This window comes from Adiantum capillus-veneris, chromosome 6, assembly GCF_014529385.1.
Source record: "Adiantum capillus-veneris isolate H3 chromosome 6, ASM1452938v2, whole genome shotgun sequence".
Classification (NCBI taxonomy): Eukaryota; Viridiplantae; Streptophyta; class Polypodiopsida; order Polypodiales; family Pteridaceae; genus Adiantum; species Adiantum capillus-veneris.
Window position 1 is genome coordinate 138,174,817 of NC_140936.1, and position 26,288 is coordinate 138,201,104.

General features: G+C 46.0%; 1 protein-coding gene across 1 annotated transcript; it reads right to left on the reverse strand.

Moving 5' to 3' along the window:
* Positions 1–1,666: 1,666 nt before the first annotated feature.
* Positions 1,667–26,288, reverse strand: LOC147456357 (OBERON-like protein). The gene is made up of 2 exons (XM_086514868.1): positions 25,151–26,288; positions 1,667–2,502 (listed from the first exon to the last, which is right to left on the reverse strand). Exons 1-2 carry the CDS (start codon positions 26,073–26,075, stop codon positions 1,916–1,918), a joined length of 1,512 nt encoding a protein of 503 aa, XP_086370994.1. The 5' UTR covers positions 26,076–26,288; the 3' UTR covers positions 1,667–1,915.

A 26,288-nucleotide genomic window follows, 5' to 3' on the forward strand; every position in this document is an offset into this window, starting at 1 on the left:
AGACAAGTGGTTTCCTATGTTGTGTAACTTGGAGGAGTGTTCCTTTATGGCCTTTGTTGATTAAGCACTATCGCTATTAGTGACTAGCCACTACATGAACTGAGTGTTTGCTACTTAAACAAGCATCTATCAGCCCAACCTTGAGGCCATGGAAAGAACATTATGCTTAGCTGTAGTATCCTATTTAACGTAAACAAAAACCCTTCCAAATATAATCCACACCAGCAGCCAAGCCTCTAGGTCAGTGATTTAGCTCCTCACACAATATTGTGAACAATTTTCGAAAGCACATACGTGCACAAATTTATGCTTCCTTAACATGTATTAGATGCAATACACAATTGGGGAAACATCATCCTTATAAGACGGAGTCTTACCATCAAGTTCCAAATAATATATCAATTGAACTCAAACATTCTCCTTGGGAGAGTCAAGCACCCCGCGGCGTTCTTTGTGGCCTTACATACGATTTGAACTCGGGCATTCTCCTTTACAATTGCATATTATTGGAGGCTGTCAAAAGGATATTGAGATTTTATTTTACATGAATGATGCAATACGCACTTGGGGAAGAAAAATCATCCTTATTCCCCACACAAACTGTGAATTAACGATATTTTTCCAAAGATAAGAATGCTTACATATCAAATGAGCATAGCATTTGCCTTGGGAGTGTCAAAACACATCATGGCTTCGCAAAACATGATCGGTGCCTTTATGATAGAGAACATCACCAATGAGAGCATACCTCAAGGCTTTCATAAGGGTGGCCACACATTCAATCTTGTTAACACTTCTTTGTATTGTTTCTAAAAAATAACATAAATCTGTTGTGCTTGTTTAGCACGTGGGACATGTGACAAACACCTCCTCATTCCTAAGACATCATTTACAAATACAAAAATGGAAGCTCTAAATCTGAGCATTTGCAAGCTTTGAACCTACACACAAACATGAAAGTCCTGAGTGCAAATCCCTACAACATTGACACCATAGCTACCCAAAACTTGCCAAAACCCAAATTGTTTGCCATTTTCCCATTTCCAGTACACTTTCCGTTTCTGTTTCCCTTGCTCCTATAGTTACCCAAAACCCCCCTGACTTAAATTTTTTTTCCATTTCCATTTCCATTTTTTGTTCCCATTTCCCTAGAACTATGGGCCAGACACACCTCGTCTATATGTGACACGGGACCGACTCAAGAAATTGACGGCAGACGTGGCCGCAGGCTCAACGGACGAGATATCTGCCCTTGGATGAGTAGCCACATCATCTGACTGGGCCACACATACACATAATCATAGCTGCACAACAGTTTTTCAACAAATGTGCATGGGTCTCTTGGCTAGTAGGCTGGTAGTCTCAGCTGCGTCAGGTTGCGAGTTCGAGATGTGAGAAGGTGTCTGACTGGAGCTCTGACTCGTAGGAAGTCTTTTTGTCAGACCCATTGCACCTCGAGATCTATGCAGGCCAAGTCTGCACCATTGATCCCTTCAGTCGGTCCCCGTGTCACCTATGGACAAGGCCAGACACAGGCAAAAAGCACTCATGCACATGCACATGCACAGTTGTCTGCGTATGCTCACATAAAAGGATCAACAGCCAACAGGAGTGAAGCAGAAACTGTAGACAATCCAAATAAATGAGCACCAGATAGACAATGAAAGAAAAATGAGACAGCAACCAACAAAGCTTAGCCCAGATTCACCCGCAAGGGATTCCTCCCGACAAGTACGTTTCTGCAATCACCCTGTACAATTAGTTTGCCATGTTGGAGTACACATTCACAAACAAGAAGCTACCAAAGGATTAGCAGCAAGGTTAGCTCTTATATCCTACTAAAAGACATGTATTAGCATACAAAAAGAGTTGAGGACCTTCAAAACCTCACATGACACCAAAAAGCCACAGCGTCTCAACAAGCTGACGGTAGCTCTCTTGATTCAACGGATCCTTTCTGCGAAACCTGCTTCAGCACGTCTTGTATCCTACTCACCATCAGCATCTGGGAAGGATCTAGCTGTCGCTGGAAATGCTCTTGCAGCTGAATCTGTGCCAGAAGATCGCGCCGCTTTGCCTCCACCTCATCCAGCCGCAACTTCACATACTTTGACTGGTCTTCCCCTGCCTCAGAGCCTTTCTCTGCCACAAGATGACGTAGAACTTCAGCTTTACGGCGAGCATCATCTGCACGTGCTTGGAATATCTCTGCCTCTGCAACTCTGAGCTTCATTTTCATCTCTAGTACTTCAACCTCAAGTTTTCGCTTCTCTCTTTCCATTTGCATTTCCTGCAATTCCAGTCTCTTCTCCTCCAACTCTTTATCACATGCCTCCAAAGTAATGTGCGCCCTCTTTAGCGCTCGGACCTTCTCATCTGCAACTACCTCAATTTTCATAACTGCTTCATCAACAACTTCAGCAATACGAGCACATGCTTCGTGAGGTTCAATCAAGTTCGTATACTGACTTTCACAGGCTTCCTTATCATCCTTTTCCAGCTCTGCTGATATCACTATTCTCTCTCTCTCTCTCTCTCTCTCTCTCTCTCTCTCTCTCTTGCAATAGAAGGTGGGCTTTGACCCTTGGCATTACATAAATTTGACCATCGGTCCATACACAGAAATCTGGGACAAACCCTGAAAGAAATACAATGACATCATGATAATAAACCACACGGTACATCTTGGGATAAAGATACCCCAATCACGTAGTGAAATGTAGCTATATGGATAGTGATCAAGCCTACAAAAAACTGCCCAAAGCTCTGTCCACCTCGAGCGATGTAGCGAAAGCCACCAAGTCGAGCACTATATATCTAGCTGATACAAAGCATCCGCTGTAAAGACCTCCTATAGCAGCTCACAAAAGCCAAGGGATTGTGAAACCCCTATGCCGTGCCTCCAAAATCAATCGCATCCACTCTAACATTTCGTGATGATGGACTCTAAAAAAGGAAGCAGATCTGCGGCACAACCATACTATAAGAGAGGCAAGATGGACACTCTTGTCATCTACCTCAAAAGCCAAGGGGAGATACCCAGATGAACATCTCTCTGCAAAGCCTGCTGAGTAGTCAAAATCCTTCTCAAAATGAGAACTCACTCTCCTGCTCTCCCTATTTCAAGGCGTATGCCATAGATGTCAGGTACAAGGCCAATGGCCGGTTTAGCTCGTTTGTTGGAGATGGTCCTAGGGTTCTGTCGACCGTCGAGAGAGTCTGCTCTGCTGGTCGATCAGTGCAAAGGGGACAACCAAAATAGTTACGCCTTGTTTGAAAGCATCCAAAGCATCGGCCTTCTTGTAATAAGGTGTCTCGTTGTTGAGGCGTCAAACAAGGCCTTTGCAATTGACTTTCACGAGAATCTCGAGAATTTGTTCGTTGTTGCCGAGAGTACTGGCTATTGGCCGGAGTTGCTTTTGCGGTAAACTCTAGCTTTCCTTTCATCAATTTGTAGCCAACCACGGCATGGTCCATAAGCTCTTGCTCCTGCAATGGTGATGGTAATCCAATGGTGTATCACTCGCACTAGTTCTCTAAGGGAATGAACTTAAAGGACACCGGAAGGTAGACGTCAACAAACCTTTGGTTATAGTCGTCCATGGTCTCTGTGGCAAGAATTTTCAAGTTGTCCCATTTTGACAAGAATTGGACGTCACAGAGAGAAGTCATATAACTACGTGCAAATATTGTCTTGAAAGCTTGCCAGGTCCTTGGAGCATGAAAAAATCCTATTGCTCGAGAAATCTTGGATTCTTCTGTATAGTTCCCCAAAGCATAGATGAGGTTAAATTGCTATAGAAACTGCATTGCTTTCTTTCGATCTTTCACCCCGGAAAAGGTGAAAAATTTGACTATCATGCCGCCATCTTTGAAATTCTTCGGTTGTTTAGACACATACCCCGGGTACGGATAGTAAGGGTATCCATACAAGCTCCAACCATTGTAGCCCGATGGCGGTGGTGGTGGGGGCAGCGCCGGTGGCAAAGGCAATTGCATTGGATCACTGTCAAATGGTTGCATCATATTTTTGAAGACTCCCCCGATCGGAACAAACTGTTGGGAAGGTTGCCGGTTGGAAGCTCTCGTACTTTCGGGTGTCAAATAAGGAGGTACCACCCGAGGCATCAAAGAGGTAACATGTAATTCAAAAATTGTTGGAAACCTTGCAGCATCGGGAGATTCTGTTGTGGGTGTCGTGGAAGAATGTTGCGAAGCTCGTCGAGAAGAAACTTCAAGTACTCTGCTGAATCCATAAACGCCATGTGATCTTGGTTTCTTAATGGCTTATGCCCCTTAAGACAGAGAGATGAAGACGAGAGCCCCCCCGATGCACGATGGACTAAGGATGAGAGTAGACTAAGTCCGGGGCAAGGACGTGAAGATTCTTTGGAAAAAAAATTATGGAAGCGCCGTCTTTCTTTGTCTCCTCTTGAAGGACCAGTATGCTTTAAGAAAAGCACACGCCTAAAGCTCTGATACCACTGTAAGAGGAGGCACCACGTGCCAACAGACTGAGCAGACTTTAGACGCTTCAACACAACTGAACTAAAAGAGATGCACAACACACGAGACGGGGAGTGGCGGAGTTCCACCCCGAGAGAGTATTGGCCCCAAACCCTCACGTCCCTTTCGTTATTTCTTTATATTGCTTCAACTTAGTACAAGCCAGTACTCTGTCCTTTGCACTCCCACGCGAAGATGTGCCAAAGACTGAGCCCATGGCACATATTTAAGAGCCCCATGCAACTAATGTGATTCGAATCACTTATTCTTTAGGAATCGAATCACTGATACCATTGTAAGAGCCTTGTGAAACTAAGAGTTCTTATTCGTGATTCGATACTTAAAGAACTTGACAAAATATTAATCACCACACTTCAAAGAGACAAGAAATAGAATGAGCGTTGAAGATGGGCAACCCCCTCCTCCCCGAAGGAAATATATTTCTACTCAATTCAAGTACCTTAAGATTGAGCTCAGTTACAATCAACCCGAGATTGAGTTTAAGTAAACTCACGCGTTGGGGTAAAGAGGCTGTGCCTTTTGCCCGAGGCCAGACGTCCGCCGGTGTCCAACCACCCACTAACCACTACCCTTATTCTTGTATATACACAAAAGAATAAGGAGCTCCTCACTACTTGGAGGTTGCTCCATCCACGCAGCACGGTCTCTCCTCTTCCCTCTCCCGCACCGCACTGCGCACTACGCACTCTTTCAAATGGTATCAGAGCCTACACGGCAATCAGCATGCGTGCGACAGAGTTTGGCGGCCATAGATCCGGAACGGCGGAACCAGATCGGGGCGGATTGGCCACATCGGGAGGAGATCTGGCGCAATTTGGAGCAGATCTCTCATCACATGTGCAGCTCCTCTTGAATGAGAATTAGAGCATCTGCAGTGGGAATGGGGATATTTGTGCATCTGTAGAGAGAGAAATCGGGAGTTTTTTTAGCAAGCAACAAAGCCTGCTTATGAACGGCAATCTGCATAGCTTGTGAGCAAGTCTGCAAGGCTCCACACAAGACAGTCGAAGAGCTTGAGCAAGTAAAGCAAGCCGTGTGAATTTGAGAAGATCTGTAAGCAAGCAAAGGGGAAAGTCTACAGGAAATTGGGCAAGAAGAATCTGCAAAGCAAAGGGACAGAGCTCGAGTGCTTGGGGATCTGCAGCGGAAATTGCAACAGAGCTTGCACAGTGAGCAGGTTTCGGCAAAAGGGGGGGAATTTCAGCAGATCCAAAATCGGCCAACCATTGGAGAACTTGGAAGGTTTTCGGTCACTCACGGGCAGAAAATGAGAGCATTGGAGAGTATCAAAGGCGGGCTGCAAACCAAAAGCAAGGCAGCGCTAGAATTACGAGCATTGCAAGGGGAGTTGAGCTTGCAATTGTGAGGATTGAGCCTTGGAAAATTTAGCAGCGCAATTCTCAAACAAGCATCGAGCAGGGAATTGAGCAAGCCAAGCAGGGCGACTTTGCAGGCCTTGAAGGCAGAGAAGCGAGCTGCTACCACTAGGGAATCAAGCAAGGCAGCAAACAACGCTGGAAATTGGTGCTACTTGGTAGCGCTGGCAAACTTGAGGCTCCTATGAGAAGAGCACACACTCACAGATTTCGACAGAGAAGAGCCTTTTTTTTTTTTGAACAAGTGTGTGTAAGGGTGTGTTCACACACGCATACTCGCTACAGAGAGCAGAGATAGAGAGAGAAGCTTCGGCATTACAAAAGTTTCGGCAAGGCGCAGGCGGTGATCGACAAACGCTAGCGCACGGGCGAGTAAGCCCTGGCATCACCCGCCGACACCCTTTGGCGGCTTCGGCATAGAACGAGGGACAGAGAGAGCGCATCGTCTCTCCTCCAATGCACATACGGTTTTTCAACGCTCTTCTCAGTATCATTTCGGCTTCGGATCGGCTTTGAACATCTGCGATTCAGCATCAGCTAGCGACTTCACCATTGGCGGCTACAACATCGGCGCACTTCCGTCCGGCAGCGGAAGGCGGCATCGAGCATTTTTCGACTTGGCGAGCATGAGCGAGAGCGATTTGGCTCTCCTCTGGTGTAGCCTCGCCATCGGCTACCCTCCCATGCCCATTCCGGAGTGATTTTGCTCCAATGGTTCCCCCCCCGGCCCCCCGGGGCATCCCGGCTTCGACTTAGCATGAGACAATCAAGCGAGAGCCGCATCGGCTCTCCTCTAGCCCCCCATCCGGAGCGGCTTGGCTCCGCAGTGTCTCCTCAACATTTCGGCGTTTCGGCTTCGACAATTCTCCATTTCCTGCTTCGGCAGCACGCATATGACACATATAGCTCCGACACACCATTCCGGAGCGGATTTTCTTCGAGCGCGCTCGGCTCTTGGACAACGTCTACAACCACAGACAGCTGGTTGTACTTTGTGTCTGGTTTCCGGTCGATGAGTTTCCCAACCGACGAGGTAGTGTGCCAGTTTCCAGGCGGTTTGCTCTCAGGTTGCACATTCCTTGCGGGCCATTCCAGAGACTTTCATAGCACAGTTTTGTGCGATTATGCTATGTATGCATATGCGGATACAGCTTGAGCTAGGTATAGCTTGCGAATGACAGATTCACAAGTTTACAGCATTCTTGGACAAGTGCAATCGTCCATAGAGCCACCCATTCAGGAGTGAGCTTCATTGCCAGAGTTTTGGCAGTCTTATGTATGCCATATGTGGTTTTACTACTGAAACATTGAGTGTATGTTCATGCTTTATGCGGTTTTGGTGAGATTTTTGAGTTTTTACTAAGTCTTGAGGGGAAACTCTGCCGGATTTTTCCCAAATTCTCGCCATGCTTTGGGCATATCTACAGACTACTCTCTAATGGTTTAGTCGTCGAGTCTCCCACTTTGACACGTTTTGTCAATTGCATATGCTCATGTGGCTACAGATCACACGCAGTCACAAGCTTTACAGGTTTTTTGCACATCTTTGCAGTCAGTTTTCTTGTTGGATACGTTTTGAGCGTGTTTGCTCGCTACTTGCATATATGGTTATGCGTTTTACGCTCGGTTGGGTTGTTGGTCCCAGATTGTATGCCTACACATAGCAGATTGTGGAGTTGTTTTATACGTATGCGCGCATCAATTTTGATGCGATTGATCATAGTTTTCATGATTGTATAGTAGTCGAGTTGATCTCCCACTTTGCCATTCACTCATGGCATCAGATATGTGTGACAAGTCAAAGTTGACAGTGATTACTCGTGAGAGACGACGGTCTTGTAGTTGCCAACATATGTGATGTTGACATTGTGGTCACACAAGGCACATTAGGGACCGCTGTTTCAGATATATGATGCAGCAACAGAGATCTATGTGTGATGCAGATGAGGGTTTGACACATGCTAGAGCGCTGGCTTCATAGGGCCAATGACCGTGATATCACATTTACCTGTGGCGTTCCTCTTGCTTACATGTCTTCAAAACGTGACACGTTTCCCCGTTGGTTGCTAGATGAGGATGTAGTTTTTCTTGTCACACCACAGTGAGAGTGGTTCAACACATTCTCTAGTGGGAGCTTTGATTGTCTACACTTGGTCGATGGTTCGACGTTTGACATTGCAAGTGTAGGACATGTTTGCTTATCATTACCTAGTGGTGCATCCTATACGCTACAATATGTGCGCTATGTTCCTCAGCTAAGACAGAGTTTGATCTCACTGAGACAGTTAGCAGATTGTGGGTGTCAGACATTGCTTAGAGAGCAATTTTTACAGATGCATTGCTGATCATTAGTGATTGCCAACGGAGCCCGCAGTGGCTTGGTATATCCTAAGCATATATCTGATATACAAGACGGCATAGTCTCGATTTTGTTACTGGCATGCGTTGAGCGAGAGATGAGACGTGTCTCCTTCGCGAGTGAGCTCCACCATACTCACGAGACAGTTTTTAGCTGTGCGGGACATGCCAGTACACTTTGTAGCAACAGAGGTAGAGCGGCAGTGCTCTAATAAGACACATCAGGCGTTGTCAGAGTCTGTGCAGACAGAGTTAGAGCAGATCTGCTCCCTAGAGCAATAGAGAGAGATGACAGACATGGAGTTCTTTGATATGCTCATGCTAGAGGCTAATGAGTTGATGCCAAGATACACACTTCCTCCTATAGGTGAGAGGGACGTAACCATCCCAGTGTCGGCGATGAGTGGTCCTGATAATACAATGCATGCAACTAGCGTAGCAGAGGCTAGGACAGTCAAGTTTGCACAGATTTCGTCACCGTTCGGGCGTCTCATGTACGACCTCTTGGTGTTAAGGCCCGACCTAGCAACTGCAGTGGGAGCATTTGCAATAGATTATAGGAATTGTCAGTCGTATGGCGACTAACACTAGCATGATACATTGTGGAGATTTGCAGACCATACAGAGTTGTCTGCGGGATTTACATGCAGGCTCTAGCGTGGATACGCACACTCGCCTATCACTAGAGCCGATACGGTTGCATGTAGATCGACTGAGCGAGCCAGTGGGTGTAGGTTGAAAGAGTCTCTCAACTATTTTCTTGTACATACTAGTAGTTCAGCTAGTAGGACCCACTTATTGGCACATTCATCTTTAAGTGGAAGGTTGTTGGAGTAAAAGCGTTGTGCCTTTTGTCCGAAGCCAAGTTCGGTGTCCGGACGCCCACCGCCCACTCACCACTATCCTTATTCTTGTATATATACAAAGAATAAGGATCTCCTCACTACTTGGAGATTGCTCCACCCACACAGCACGGTCTCTCCTCTTCTCTCTCTCGCACTGCACCGCGCACACACGCATCCGCGCAGTACGCACTCTTTCATCACATTCGTAGATCATGCGAGATGCTATGTGCACATGCATAAAAACAAACAACATAAACGATGATTCCAATATATTTACAAAGAGAAAATTCAGCTCCTTCTTGGGATAGAACAGTAGTCTATCTTCTTGGTTGCATTCATGGTGAGAGAAAGAGCTCGAACTTTACAAACAGCTGACGTATCAAAGTCCTGAAGAATGGAGCCAACTTGCAGATCTTGGTCAAGGGGCCTCAACCCTAGAAGAAGCATAAGCAATCGAAGGAGCACAAGCAACTGATGACGTGGCAGATCTGTACGGACAGCCCGAACTTCATGCTGACTCCTGACGTGGCAGACTGTACGGATTTTCAAAAATTGCGGTAAAATGTTGACGTGGCAGACTGTACGGATTTCCACGTTTGGCGTTGATTGCTGACGTGGCAGTTGTACGGATTTCCGTGATTTACGTTGGCAGCTTTTTGGCATTGCTTTTGGACCAGATTCTTTTGGGTTTGAAGGCTTCTCATGTAAACTACTTTTGGGGCCTAGGGCCTTTAAATACGAGGCCATGGGCTCATTCTTTGGCATGCTTCCTGGAGAAGATGCAGAGTCTGGAGGATCGGCTTGTACAGTGTTGATGCAATATAAAGAAACATCAAAAGGGGCGCCAAGGTTTGGGGTCAATACTCTCTGGGGTAGAATTCCACCACTCCGTGTCGCGTGTCGTCTCTCTCTTTTAGTTCAGTTGTTATTGAAGTGCTAAAATTCAGTTCAGTCTGTTCTTTTCTATTGGCACGTGGTGCTCGTCTTGTGACAGACGGGGTGGAAGATCAAGAAAAGATGCTCATACTTCTGAAACAAACCTAAGTATCGTTCTGGGGTCTTGAGGTCCTCTGTCACTTGAGTGGCATAGATGAATGCCGCTTGAGCTCCTCGTCATAAATCACGCTTAGCCTGCACATGAGAAATGAGAGGTAAAGAATGGAGGCCCTATTCACCGCGGATGACCATGGGAGAGAAACATTCCGGCGAGAGAGTGAGCGTGTTTGCTTTCCAATCAAAGAGTGGAGCATGCTTGCTAAACCATTTAATGCCGAAAATCATATCACAACCTGAGAGAGGAGAAACAAAAAATTTTCGACGGAAAGATGTCTGCTGAATAGAGACTAACACCCTAGGACATTCATGCGTGATTAAAGAGTGCATGTCGGGAGCGAAACCAGACACCTCGATAGGAGCCGCTGGGATAGCTTCTAGGCGAGCTCACTTTACAAGAGAATCACTGACCACATCATGCATACTACCAAAGTCAAACAAGACCACCACATGTTGACCATTCACATGACCATAACATTTAAAGAGAGACTCATCAAGGTGCTCATCAAAAATGTGCGGTGTACTTTCTGGGTTTTGAGGGTTCTAATAGGTACTTTGAGATGACTTGGCCTCTGAAGGCTTGCCTTTCTTGTGCTTCATCTCTTGGGCGAGAGCGATCGCCGTTGCGGTGTTGTAGTCCATAGGGACTTGATGTACTTGTCTAGCCCAAAAAGGAAAGCCTCCTTTCGTTCGCATCCGATTTGCGCAATTGGACGTCAATCTACAAAATACGGTTAGAAAAAGACATAACAGAAGTGCCAATTTTCTTAAGACCACGCCAATCTTCTTTTAACCAATCTAGGTATTGTGGTGGCATAAAGCAAGCCTTGAGCTTGTCTTGGAAGTCGCCCCAATTGAGAGAGGGGGGTACGCCTTCCTCGGCATGCTCAAGATGCTCAGCCAACTGTGACTCCTACCAAGCTTGATACCAATTAATGGCATCTCCTGCTAGATACATGTCATTCGTCAAAACTTTATTGTTACTTGTTTTCTTGTTAGTCGCAAAGTACGCATTAAAATGATGCAACCAAGAATGAATCACAAATGCATCCATCTTACCATCATACTTACTAAACGTCAACTTCTCAGTGACTGGATTGCTGGAGTCGTCGCCTCTACCTGTGCTATGGGATGACTCGCCAGGCTCCTTGAGTGGCTCACCTTTCGTGGAGAGTACCTGTAGAACCAACTCTTGCATGCGTTGATCCCTCTGCGCCTCTCGTTCTAACTCCATAGCCGCTCGCTTCTCTTCGGCCGCTATGCATTGAGCCTCGCGTGCTTACTCACGCTCGAGCTCCATAGTTGCCCTTCTTTCTTTCGCCGCTAAGCGTTGAGTGTCACGTGACACATCCAACCCTATGTGTCCGTGGACAAGCTACAGCATGGCCAGGGATCATTCAGTCAAGTCAATCTAGAATAGAAAGTGATCTGGCACTTTTGTGAGTCTGTTCGCACACCGTGCATGACCAGACACGTAGAGTAGATGCATATCCTCTGGTTGCACACAGCATGATCATCAACATTACCATCAGAATCCATAAGGGAAATTTTCCAGTGCATTAAAACCTATTTCCCTATTTTTGACATTTTTTACTTATTTTTTAAGTGACTTTTGTTGGGAACTAGGTAGGGCAATTTTGCTAAGATAATACATAAGCAAACCAAAGCTAGCACTTTCTGGCAGAAGAGGCAGCAGGAGCATTGCTCAACAGGCACCTTCTCAAGCAAGACTTTCCCCAACCTGGAACCTGGCATTTTTACCCAGACTCCCCTAGCGTTTTCAGCCTAAAGCCAGCGTTTTTCATTCCTTGGAGCCTGGCGATTTCAGCACTGAAGATCTGGAGTTTTCCCCTCAGCTAGGCCAGCGTTTTTCATCACTTGCAAGACTCAGCAGGGCAGCGTTTTTGGACCTGTTGTTCAGCGATTTTCAGCCAGCCTACTTGGCGTTTTCCAGCAGTGCAGGCCAGCGTTTTTGCTAGCACATCCAGCCTTTGAAAACAGCCATAGATCAGTGTTTTACAGGGCAGCACAACAGCGATTCTGCAGCAGCTAATTCAGCCTATGACCAGCGTTTTTGTAGCAACATGAACCAGCGTTGTTTTCAGCCAACAAGTTAGCAGATCAGCCCCCGACTTGGTGCAACAGTTACCGACTCGAAGCACTCAGTTTTCAGCCCTAGTCTCGTCCTCGTCGTCCACACCGTCGACCTCGACATAGCAAGCATTTAGACTCATTGCATCAGCCATTGTATCAGATTGTGCAATCAATAGTAGACCACTCTCGCAATCGAGAGTGGGACCCTTGGAGGAGGGTTTGACACAACTTTCGAGTGTCGTATTCTCTTCTCTCTCTATCTCTCAGTCTACTGTCTCATGCACCTTCAAGCACAGTGTCCATTCACTTTGTTTGTGTCCATTGCACTCTCATTAAAGAACGGAAGGCTCTCCCTTCCCTAAGAAAAAGGAGCCTTGAGCACAGTTCGGAGCACTCATCTTGAGCAAAGTTCAACATTCACTTCCGTTGCACCTAACATTGAGCTTTGCGTGCTTGCTCACGCTCAAGCTCCATAGTTGTCCGTCTTTCTTCACGGTTGCGGTTCATGGTGGCGCAACTCTTGTTGTAGCATCATATCCATCATCGACTTGACTAAAGCTAGTGTCTTCCTCAGCGTTTGAAACGCTAGCTACTAAGGATCCGCCTAGTAGCGTTTTGAAAAGTATCCTCTGAAAACAGACGTAAAGCAGGGTGTTGGCACGTTTGAAGCGTTTTGATATGCAACAGCAGAGGATCTCTGACGGGCTAGTGCCTTCCTTCAGTGTTTAGAACGCTAGATGGCTGGTAGCCTCCATTGGCAAACTTGCAACAGGAAAGTGAGGGCTCTCTCAATAGCGTTTTGAGACGCCGATAGGGACATGAAGTTCTTTAAGCCCATGAACACATTTTGAAGCGCTATCAACGGCTATCTTCAATGTTCTAACATCTTGAAAGGCATGCCTCACCGCTACCTTTTGAGATGCGTCTCCCCAACGGCTATAAGCTTTGAGCTTAGCTCAACCTCCCTTGAGAAACGCCTAGTAGTGGAGCTACCTAGTGAACTGCTTGGCAAAGACTCAAAGTCAAAAGATAACCAAGACCAACTCATGGCTATGGAAAGTGGATCAGTCAACACCCAGTTAGCGGCCTATGCTCGTCTAAAGTTCTCAAGGAAGCTGTAAGTTTGTTTGCCTAGCAATTGTGAAGCCAAAAGCAAAATCTGCGAGTTCGCTAGAGGACAGGCAAAGGCAAGCTTGACAAGGATGGCAGTACCAATACTCAGTTAGCTGCCTCGGTACCCACGAGGACCAAGACCCGTTGTTATCATTTCGAGAAGATGCTTTGTTTGCCTCAAGAATACAAAGCCAAAGGCAAAAGCAAGAACTCACAAGAAGATAAAGGCAAAGGCAAGCTCGACAGAGATAACGTTGATAAAGATTTGACAGAGGAGATCGGCATGGCACACGTGGTGGCGACCACAGTGGCCACGACGCCAGAATTCTAGTCAGGTGGCGGTTACCGCAACTAGCTTCAGCTAGGGAGAGGCTTGTGAGCGGAAAAGAGGGGCAAAACGAAGCTCCCTACAAATGATTTGGACCCATGTGCTGGAGTTTAAGTTATCAATGTTTGAACCTGTGGGTCGGAGTTCAAGGCTCATGCATCTAAGAAGGAACCAATCAAACATATCTAAAACACTATGGATAAGTGCACCAATCCATTGTTGTTGGCCGGATTATGGATAGGATGTGTTTCAAAGTTCATTGTCTACAAAGTTTGGACGTGATGTGTTCACACTTCACGAATGGGAATTCTTAGACGTAGTGTGGTCTATAGTTCAATTTTTTATAAGGCAGCCGATGCTCAAGCTGGCATGCTTCTAAGGTAAAAAGTTGAGGGTAGCAAAACCAAGGTGTACCCAGTTGCAGGCCTATTCTGGGGTGTCCATGGTAGCTTCTTCATCAACTTGGTCTCATTATTTATGTCCGCTATGAGTTGCAAAGAGGGTGTTAAAGTGATGGCATCTTAAGTGAACTACCCAATGTGATCCCAATATTTATTTTGGCTTTTAGTTTTTTTTTTACCTTATTTGTCAAAGTCTGGCTAAGGCAATTTGCTAAGGTGAGTATATAAGCACCACCAAGCCCCCATTGTATAATCATCAATTCATTGCCAAGGTTGGTTGGTTCAGTAGTATCTCTCTCGTGTATTTTCCCCATTGCTCTACGCTTCCGCATCGTCGACTTTGACAGGATAAACTTGATTTAGACACTTTGGCAGCTAGGCAAGTTCAGCATCACGTCGCCTAATGGAGCTGGTTGTAGTCACATTGTGTTATACTTTTTTGCACACACCCAAAGTGCTCCTTGTTATGTATTTGTACATAAGGATTCCTCGGCAAAGGATGTAGCGCTATGGACTGCAAACTCCTCTTGGGCATGGGTTGCATAGTCATTTCAAGCACACCTCTCTCGGGGTCACTAGGATGCAGATTACTCCCCATCCAAGCCAACCTCGAAGATTGCGAGGTTGGCTACTGCGGTAGCATCGGTTTTCTCTCAGTCATCCCATGAGGATTGTCTCATGGAATGTACAGGGTCTAAGTGGACACCAATTTTTATGCCAAAGCGGTCGTTTACGACAAGAGCTTCAGAGATTCCTTGTGGGTGGCACGATAGATATTCTTATGCTTCAAGAGCACCACCTTTGTGAGAGCCGTATTCAGCATTGTGGACAGATCTTGCGTGGCCGTTATGAGACTTTTTGGTTTGCTGTTTTTGGGCCTGGCAGCATTCAAGGAGGTGTGTGTACGACTATGGTGGAGTCATGGCAGCGGGCCATTGTTGTAAGGTACAACGGAAGTGAATGTTGAACTTTGCTCAAGATGAGTGCTCCGAACTGTGCTCAAGGGTTCCTTTTACTTACAGAAGGGAGAGCCTTCCGTTCCTTTAGTGAGAAAGTGCAATGGACACAAACAAAGTGGTGAACACTGTGAATGAAGGTGCATGAGACTGAGAGATAGAGAGAGAAGAATATGACACCAGAATGTTGTCAAAACCCTCCTCCGAAGGCCCCACTCTCTATGGCGAGAGCGGTCTACTTCTAATTGCACAAATCTCTACAATGCTTGGACTTGCCGACGATGTCGACGACGATGAGGATGACGACGAGACGGGCTGAAATCTGAAAACGCTAATGGCTGAAATCTGCAAATCTTTATCTGCTGAATTCTGACTCTAAATCGGTGACGATGTCGATGGCGACGATGCGACGACGACGCGCTGAAAACGCAGATGCTGAAATCTGCGTTTTCCGGGCTGAAACAGTAAACTTCGCGGGATTTGACCGTGCGACGAGGCTCTGCTGCGGGAAGGTGAGATCTGCAAGGTTCGGGGGTTCAACTGTGGAAACTGACTGCTGAAAACTGAAAACGCTGAGTCTAGGGCTGATTCTGTAGCGATAGGGCTGATTCTGTCGCGAAGATCTGCAAAAACACTGAGGTATCTTGCAGATGCAAAAACGCTGGGGCTGAAAATCTTCTACTGCGGTGGAAATCTGCTAACTGCTGTAGAATCTGCTAACGCTAGTGGATCTGCTGTCTGTTGTGGTCGTCGGGGCTGATCTGCTATGCAAAAACGCCAAGGCTGATCTATGGTGCAAAAATGCCAGTGTTGATGCTGTGTTGCAAAAACGCTAGGCCTTGCTTGGGGGGGGGGGGGGGGTCCTTGCTAAGAAGTTGCCTGTTGAGCAAGGTGCTCCAGCTGCCTCTTCTCCCAGAAAGTGCTAGCTCTGGTTTGCTTATATATTATCTTAGCAAAATTGCCCTACCTAATTCCCAACAAAAGTCACTTAATAAATAAGTGAAAAATGTCAAAAATAGGGAAAATAGGTTTTAACACTGAAAATTCCCCTGATAAATTCTTATGGGAATGCTGATGATCATGCTGTGTGCAACCGGAGATATGCATCTACTCTACGTGTCTGGTCATGCACAGTCTGCGAACAGACTCACAAAAGTGCCAGATCACTTCCTATTCTAGACTGACTTACTGAACTGAACCCTGGTCATGTTGTAGCTTGTCCACGGACACATAGGGTTGAATGTGTCACGTGACATCCCCTCCTTTTCAAAGTGAGGTACTGGTACCGAACTGTATGGCGTCGAGGGAGATCGCCAACAAGGTCTGGAATCCTGGGAAGGACTCTTCGCCGGCCCACTCTAATGCGTGGGTCGTGCGATACTTGAACTTCATAAAGGTCTGCAACGCTTGCTTCTTTGGGCCACGCCAAAAGCGACATAAAGGCTTCAGTAGCTCCTTCAATGCTTCAACTTTGTCTATGGACGTAGGTCGACCTTCTTCAAGAATCTCCAAGGCTGAAAATTCCTGAAACCACTTCCAACACAAAAACATGAACATACCTATTCCATGTAAGGTGACTGGAAAAAATCTCGTCTTCCTAAAAGACTGTGCACGCAATGTAGATGAACAAATAGACGGAGTGCCAAACCGTTCACCACACACACGCAAACAATGAGATCGAATCTTGTCTTGCTGATCTAAATCAATCCAGCTGTGGCAATTCACAACGGAAATGCCCATGCTTGGTGCTCATACTTTCTTGTGTTCTTTCTACAACTGTGTCGTGCCAAGGAAGAGACATGGAATGTGACTTCCTTGAATGCATACTTTTCAGCTTTTCATGAATAATCCGCATACATCCGTGCTCATCCATGAGTGAAACGTGCTCAACGTACAATATGTCATGCCTAGGAAAAGGGATCACATAGAGACGCTGACTAAAATACAGGAAACGATCATGAATGAAACACTCGTACAATGCGTGCTGACTAATCATTCGAACACATAGTACTTCCTGTGGGGGTTCTTTGGACCTAGGCTCGAGAGCCAAGATCGGTTCGTCGTGTTTGATCGAATCTGCCTGGAAGGGGGTGTTGTGGACCTCGACTCGAAAGCCAAGATCGATTCTTCGTGATCGATCAAATCTGCAACGAGGTTAGCTTCGCTAGAAAAAGCATCAACTAAACCATCATCCTTGTGAACAATCACATCATCTTTATCGTGCAAAACATCATGCTGGTGAGAAATCACATCTTGATCATGCAAATCATCATGCTTGTCCTTATCATCCAAATCATCATGCTCATCATTATCATGCAATTCATTATGCTTATCGTCGTGCAAATCCCGTGTGTCATGCTTTAAAGAAGAAGAGACTGAGAGAGTCTCCTTTTCCAGAATCCGTTCAATCTTCGCCTGCACATTAGAAATGAGAGATGAAGAATGAACAATTTGCCATTGAAAGTGAACGTATTTTTCGCCCAATCAATGAGACGGTTATGCTCATGAAACCATCGAATGCCCAAAATCATATCACATCGTGAGAGAGGAGAGACTAAAAATTTTCTACAAAAAGCAGGTTGTTGAACTGTAAACAAAACATTAAGGCACTCCTTCGTGATGAGCGAGTCCATACCGGGAGCGAAGCCAGAGACCTCCAAAGGAGATTTCTGACTAACCTCTAGGCGGGATCTCTCAACAAGAGAGGGATTAATCACATCATGCATATTGCCTCGGTCAAACAATATGACAAGACACTGCACCGTCATATGACCATAACATTTAAAGAGAGACTCATCAATGGGAGGGTCATGAGAAACTTGGGGCACACTCGTCTTCTCATTTATTGCATTGACAGAGGAAGTGGGTTCTGTGGATTCTTTAGATTCATTAGAGTCAAGCTTAGGACATGTTCTTTTTATGTGACCCTTAATGTGACAATGAAAACAACGACCTTCCTTAGAATAAGTGCTTTGCTCTTCCGACATGATGTATCCTCGTAAAATTCCGTGTGCTACTGTTTCATCTGGAGTGAGCTTAGGTTTACAATTGTGTTATCTTTACCCTAAGGTTCATTTTGAGAGTTCTTTTCTGAGAGACTACTGGAAGATTGGTTAGAAGAGTTACCGTTCTTACCATTCTTACCGCTCTTACCATTCTGAGGGTTCTGAGAAGTCTGAGAGGTACTTGTGGAAGCCTTGTGTTCCTTAGGCTTTCTCGTGTTATGCTTCATCTCCTGTGCAAGAGCAATCGCTACCGCCTTGTTGAGATCGATTGGATCGAGTACCTCGACATCATACTTGATATACTCGTCCAATCCATAAAGGAATGCCTCCTTGCGCTCCGCATCCAATTTGTAATTGAGTGCCGAGCTGCAAAACACGAATAGAGACATAACTGGCATACCATTTTGCTTGAGACCGCGTCAATCGTCCTTCAATCGTACGAGATACTGAGGTGGCATAAACCGCGCCTTGAGCTTGTCTTGGAAATCGGCCCAATTGAAAGAAAAGGACGTGAATTCTCGGCTTCCTCTAGGTGCGCGGCTAACTGTGCCTCTTGCCATGCGTGGTACCAATTGATGACATCACCGGCAAGGTACATAGCTGCCGTCAAAACTTTGCTATTTCCTGTCTTCTTAGTTGTCGCAAAATAAGCATTAAATTGATGCAACCAAGAATGAATAATCGTAGCATGCATCTTACCATCATACTTACTGAAGTGGATCTTCTCTGTGACTGGGTTGTTGGAGTCCGAATCTCGGCTTGCGCCACTTGATGAACTACCAACATCTCTGGCTGGCTCGGACTTCGAGGCGAGAACCTGTCAAACCAATCCTTGCGTGCATAGTTCTCTCTGTGCCTCACGATCGGCCTCCAAGGCCGCTCGTCTTTCTTCGGCCGCCAAGCGCGCATCATCGCGCTCACGCTTCAAAGCTGCCTTTCTTTTTGCTTTTCTTTCTTTTCGTTTCTTGTTCGCCAAGCGCAGTTGTTCACGCTCGTGAATCATCCGTTCCTCGGAGGCTGCCTGTCGTTCTTGGCGCTCACGCTTCAAGGTAATGCGCTGCACTTCTTGTTGAGCCATCGCAACGCAATTCGCTTCTTCTTGTTAAGCCATCGCAACGCGATTTGCTTCTTGTTGTTGTGCCATCATGTCCATCATCGTCTTGACCAAAGCCTCCATAGGATTTGGTGCAATACCTCGTGTAGATGGCGAAGGGGGAGGGTCAGGAAAACCTCCATGGTGAGGAAATTCTTCTTCACTACCTTCATGCCCGTCACCTCCATGCGAAGTATCCATTCCGCTTCGGGTAATGACAATACATTGTGATCTTTGGTTCTTAACTTCACGAGGAACTTGGGTTCTTGTGGGTCTTGGGTTCTTGAGGGTCTTGAGGTTCTTGGGGGTCTTGAGGTTCTTGGGTCCTTCAGGTTCTTGAGTTCTTGAGGTTTTTGGGGGTCTTGAGGTTCTTGGGTTCTTGAGGTTCTTCTTTCGCTTGCAATCTGTGTTAGAGAAGGATCTTCTCTTCACCCGAGTCTTTTCCACTGTAAGGTGCAACGAAATGAATGTTTAAACTTTGCTCAAGATGAGTGCTCCGAACTGTGCTCAAGGGTTCCTTTTACTTACGGAAGGTAGAGCCTTCCGTGCCATTAGTGAGAGAGTGCAATGGACACAAACAAAGTGAAGGGACACTATGAATGGACGTGCATGAGACTGAGAGATAGAGAAGAGAATACGACACCAGAGACGTAAAACCCTTCTCCAAGGGCCCCACTCTCTATGGCGAGAGCGGTCTACTTATGATTGCACAAATCTCTACAATGCTTGGACTTGCCGACGATGTCCACGATGATGAGGACGACAACGAGACGGCTGAAAACTGAATTCGCTAAGGGCTTAAATCTGCAAATCTTTATCTGTTGAATCCTGACTCTATGTCGGTGACGATGTCGATGACGACGATGCGACGACGACGCGCTGAAAACGCAGATGCTGAAATCTGCGTTTTCCGGGCTGAATCTGTAAACTTCGATGGATCCCACCGTGCGGCGAGGATCTGCTGCGAGAAGGTGAGGTCTGCAAGGTTCGGGACTTGATCTGCGGTGTCTAAGGGCTGAATTATGAAAACGCTGAGGCTTCTAGGTGTTCCGTCGTGGTGAATCTGCAAAACGCCGGGGCTGATATGCAAACCAAAAACGCTAGGGCTGAATTCTGTTGTCTTGTGGAATCTGCTACGGATCTGCTGGTGCAACTGCTAACGCTCAGGGATCTGCTGTCTTGTGGTCACCGAGGCTGCTCTGCAATGCAAAAGCGCCAAGGCTGATCTGGAACTCAAAACGCTAGGGTCTCTTACTGATGCTGAAAACGCTAGCCTGTTGGGGGCCCTGCTGAGAAGGTGCCTGTTGAACTGAGTTCCTATTGCCTCTTCTGCCAGAAAGTGCTAGCGCTAGGTTTTTATTTATACAAACTTAGCAAAATTGCCCTACCTACTTTCCAACAAAAGTCACTTAAAAATAATAAGTAAAATATGTCCAAAATAGGGAAAATAGGCCTATGCAGTATAAAAATACTACTGATGGGATCTAACTCGAATCTGATGGTCATGTTGTGTGCAACCAGAGGATATGCATCTAATCTAAGTGTCTGGAAATGCATGGTCTGCGAACAGACTCACAAAAGTGCCAGATCACTTCCTATTCTACACTAACTTGACTGAACTGATCCTGATCATGCTGTAGCTTGTCCACGGACAAGTAGGGTTGGATGTGTCACGTGACATCCCCTCCTTTTCAAAGTGAGGTACTAGTACCGAACTGTATGGCGTCGAGGGAGATCGCCAATAGCATCCGGCATCCTAGAAGGGACTCTTCGCCGGCCCACTCTGATGTGTGGGTCGTGTGGTACTTGAACTTCATAAAGGTCTACAATGCTTGCTTCTTTGGGCCGCACCGAAAGCGACACAATCTTCTGTGGCTCCTTCGATGCTTCAACTTTGTTTAGAGTCATGCTTCTTTCTGCTTCAAGAATCTCCATGGCTGAAAATTCTTGAAACCACTTCCAACACAAAAACATGAACATACCTATTCCATGTAAAGTGACTAGAAAAAATTTTGTCTTCCGCAAAGACTATACATGCAATGTAGATGAACAAAGAAACGGAGTACCAAACCGTTCACCACACACACGCAAACAATGAGATTGAATCTTGTCTTTCTGATCCAAATCAATCAACTGTGGCAATTCACAACGGAAATGCCCATGCTTGGTGCTCATGCTATCATGTGCTCTTTCTACAATTGTGTCGTGCCAAGGAAGAGACATGGAATGTGACTTCCTTGAATGCATACTTTTCAGCTTTTCATGAAAAAACCGCATACATCTGTGCTCATTCATGAGTGAAACGTGCTCAACGTACAATATGTCATGCCTAGGAAAAAGGGATCACATAAAGACGCTGACTAAAATACAGGAAACGATCACGAATGAAACACTCGAACAATGTGTGCTGACGAATCATTCGAACACATAGTACTTTCTGTAAGGGTTCTTTGGACCTAGGCTCGAGAGCCAATATCGGTACTTCTTGATTGGTCGAATCTTCCTGTGTGGGTTCTTTGGACCTCGACTCGAGAGCCAAGATCAGTTCTTCATGATTGATTGAATCTGCAACGAGGTTAGCTTCACTGGAGAAAGTATCAACTAACTCATCCTTCTTGTGAACAATCACATCTTCTTCATACAAATCATCATGCTTGTGAGAAATCACATCTTGATCATGCAAATCATCATGCTTGTCATTGGCATCCAAATCATCATGCATATCATTATCATTCAAATCATCATGCTTATCATCATGCAAATCCTGTTTATCATGCTTTGGAGAAGACAAGACCGAGAGAGTCCTTCTTCTGAATCCGTTCAATCTTCGCGTGAGATGGAGAATGAACAACTTGCTCTCCACAATGACAATGGGAGAGTCGCTTTTGGCATTGAAAGTGAACATATTTTCCGCCCAATCAATGAGAGGGTTATGCTCACAAAACCATGGAATGCCCAAAATCATATCACATCTTGAAAGAGGAGAGACAAAAAAATTTATACGGAAAGCATCTTGTTGAACTGTAAACAACACATCAAGGCACTCTTTCGTGATGAGAGAGTCCATATCGGGAGCGAAGCCAAAAACCTCAAGAGGAGATTTCTGAGTAATCTCTAGGCGTACTACTCACGGGGCTGAGTTGGCTCTTTGGGAGAGCCTATGTATGACTTTGAGGATGGCATCATGTAGGCTTTGTACGGTCCTCAGATAGACTCTCTTTCTCTCGGTCAGACTGCAGAGTGCGGGGCGTGAAATTTGAATCTATCCAAAATAGATTGTTTTTACGCTTGTGACTACATCTGTGACATGGGCGGTTCACTATGCATTTTGGTAGGGACTTCTTTTTCAGATCATGCACTAGTGATTCTTACTATGTCCGATAGACAAAGGAGTGCATCCATCTTATCATCATACTTATTGAACATAATCTTCTCGGGAATTGGTACCTTGATGGTTCCTGTAGCGTTGGTCACATCCACGATGGTCTTGGCAAGCTTGGCATAATCTGGTTCTGATGATGAGGAATCAGATCGAACCGCAAGAGAGGTGATGAGATCACACATGGCTACCCTCTCCTGTTGTCAAGCCTCCGTGACTACCTCACGCTTCCGTCTACAAGCCTCGGCTTCGGGCACCAATTGACATTCCTCTCGCTCCGCCGCTTCCACAGTAGTTAGAAGATCTGGTGGAGGATGCGGAGGGCTCCTTGGGGGATCCAAAGAAGGAGCTTGCTCGCCTTCTGAATTGGGGAAGGTCTCCATACCGCTACAAGTCTTGACCATGCAAGGATTTCCACTCTTGTGCTCAAGGAAGATTGCAGACTTATCTTCAAGACAACTATCTACCTAGTACCCCCTCAATGGCGCACCCCGAATGCAACACCCGGTATACAAGTAGTTGCTATTTTCCGACGCTCAAGGAGCACGGTCCTCTTCGCAATGGCAAGCCTGCTATACCAAAAGTGGGAGGGCAAAACACAATCTCAAACACACGAAGAAAAAAATTTGGGGGATCAGTGGATTAGTGCAAAATCTTCAAAGCTCTGATACCAATGTCAGGTGCAATGGTATTGGAATGGTTGCCAAGATCTAGACTTTACACTCCCGTAAATCTTTACTTTCTTCCTTGCTTGAATGTTTGCTACTTAGCACGATTGGATAGAGAGTGAGAGAGAGGGGTAAAGATGTGGGTGTGTGTGTGTGTGTGTGTGTGTGTGTGGGGAGGGGGGGGGGGGGGGGGGGAGAGAGAGAGAGAGAGAGAGAGAGAGAACGACACCCGATGGGGCCACCAACCCTTTCAAGGGCCTCCCACACCATTGCCGATGTGGTATTTACTTTTGATTGCGTAAATAGAATGTAAACACATGCAACACCTCAAATGCACACTCTACTAACTCGAATGGGGAATATTGCCGCGGTAACTCTTCAAAATGAAGCACCTCCAGGGCTGATTTGATGCACCTTTGGATCTGTCTCGATGAGGGGTTGCAGATGGGCACCAAGGGGTAGATCTGGGCCTGATTTGCACTCCCGATGTGAGAGGAATGAAGGGCTGATGGCTGGCTGCAAAAATGCAACAAATCTGATGCGTTAGCAGGGCTGAAAACGAGCTGATGATGGAGTAAATAATAGATAGCGATGAGAGCACTCAATGTGGTGAGGGAATGGCCGAGGAGAGGCTCAATGGGCTGCCGAGAAGTCCGGGCTGCAGCAAGGAGATTAGCATTAGCGGATCCGAGACGCCTCCAGTGAGGGAAAGAGCTGAAAACTGAAAATGTTGGGCTGATGGGTGATCCGGGCTGATGGTGCTCACGATGGGAAGCAAAAACGCCAGGTGTAGATGCAAAAACGCTTGGCTGATCTGCTGGTCCTACAAGCAAGCTTACAAAATTGCCGGTAGTAATTCTCCTAAGATTTCAGACACTCCTATCTAGAGATATGTACAGAATTGGCTCTGGAAGTCCATGAAGCATGTCTATGTTGCACACAAAGCCTGACAAAACTATAGCCCTAATCTACATGCTAGTCTTGTGGGATGCCCACCGAAGTATAACAACACCCCTCAACACATGTACATTGGTATCGGAGCTTGTTTTCGCACTAATCATCTAATCCAACAAAACATATATATCATATATGTTTTCGCACTAATCATATATATTGTGTTTGTGGTTGTGTTTTGCAATGTTTCATAGCACTCCCACTCTTGGAACTACAAGCCTGTCATTACCTGTAGGACCATGCGCCTTGGGCATTAAAATAAGCAACCAACCGTATACCGGGTGTCGTAAGTGTGGTACGCCTCGAGGGGGTAGAAAAGCTGCCTTGAAGATAATTCTGAGACACTTCTCTCACACAAGGGAAAAAATCCTTGCATGGTCAAAACCAGTAGCGGCATGGATACCTCCGGACATCAAGAAAACGATACCTCTCCACCAAAGGATCCTCCGAACTCCCCTCCCTCTTCTCTAGTTACACCTCCTCCCCCACGGCACCCAATCCCATGATTTTCATGATGCAAATGATGATGGATATGATGACGCAGCAAGAGGAGGCTCGATGCCAAGTGAGATGATACAAGGTAGGGTGGGCCTAATGATGCATGGTAGCTCCAAAGGTGATGCATACTGAAGAAGGCTATATTGGCATCCACCACCACCCTGCCTGTTTTTTAGTCGAGCTATCCTAGGTGGTTACTCCGACCAAGCAAAAGTTGCAGTAGCTGAAATAAGCAGGGTGAATGTCTTTATTCGAATGATAGCTTGAATGTACTAAGCACGTAGGTTGCATAGAGGACAGATTTAGGTTGCATCAGCTACTTTTACAACCCAGTTAGTGCCCCTTGAGCATTTGTAAAAAACAACTTTTTAATCAACTCAAAACTCCCTAAAACATAATTCTACTTCACATGCACATGACCATGGGGGGTCATGGAAAACTTCTAGTTGTACAAGAAACCATGGTCAGCACACTAGCATGTCCTTACTAAGATGAAACGTACCTGCAAAGAGTTGTTGTATTTCATTGCATGCAGTTCTGGTGTCTAGGCCTCCCTTAAGCCTTCCAAGAAGCTCTTCTAATTTCCAAAATAACCGTCTTCCCTTGGAATCCTTACTTCCATGAAAGATGCGCCGCACACAATCAAACTCTTTCATCAATGCCTCTTTTTCCCACTTGCCTGCGCATGTGTGAAATGCATCCTTCGCCCACCCTAACAATTCTGATGTGTGCTTACATGCCGTGCACTCAAAGAGCATCTCTGGCAATCTGTCGGCTCCCTTTAACAAAGTACCCATGGCTATTCGTCCTACTCGAATTGCACAATCAGTGTGGGTCCAATGAAAGCAAACATCACATCCAATCCAATGACAAGTATTTACATCAAAGTCAAACTTGCTGCATATGGTGCACATGCACCCATTGCAAAACCCGCTTTTTGTGCAGCACACTTCACACTTGCATTCATCACCAGGAAGCAGGTTTTGGCAGGCCATATTCCTGCATCTTTTGCAAAGGAAAACTTCTATCAAAGCGCTCTGTGTCAGAGAAATATCAGGAAGAAGAAATGCTTGTATTCCAGTCTTTATTGCTACAAGAATCTCTAATTGAGCTCTGTTTGCAAGCGCCAATGATTCAGAGGTGAGGTCCGATCTGCTCAGAATGGATTTTTGCAAGAGCGCAAACTCCTCTCTGTGCTGAACACCTCCATTACCATTCAAAATTTCACGCAACTCTGCTTTTAGGTCCTCTGACAACTCATCTGGCTTGCCGCACATCCAATCTACAATGACCGAAACTGGTTCAACTGCAATGTCAATGAGGGCAGGATAATTTGACCTCTCCACAAGGTGAACCATGGTGGGTTCAGTTGCATGTTCTGTGATTCCTGATGTATTTTTGTCTTTATCACTCTCTGTGTGATTCATGGGGCTGGGGCTTCATTGTTGCCAACTCTCACCCAGCTATAGCATGCTTAATGGAATAGGACTTCTGTGCTATAGCTCGCCAAATCTTGCAGTTACAAAGGAAGCATGAAGCTCGTCGTGCAGATTTCCTTTTCTAAGTTTGTAGCATCACGTTCACTGCTCACTTTCCACTCTTCATGCACTCACGCACACCCCACTCTCCCACAGTCCCAC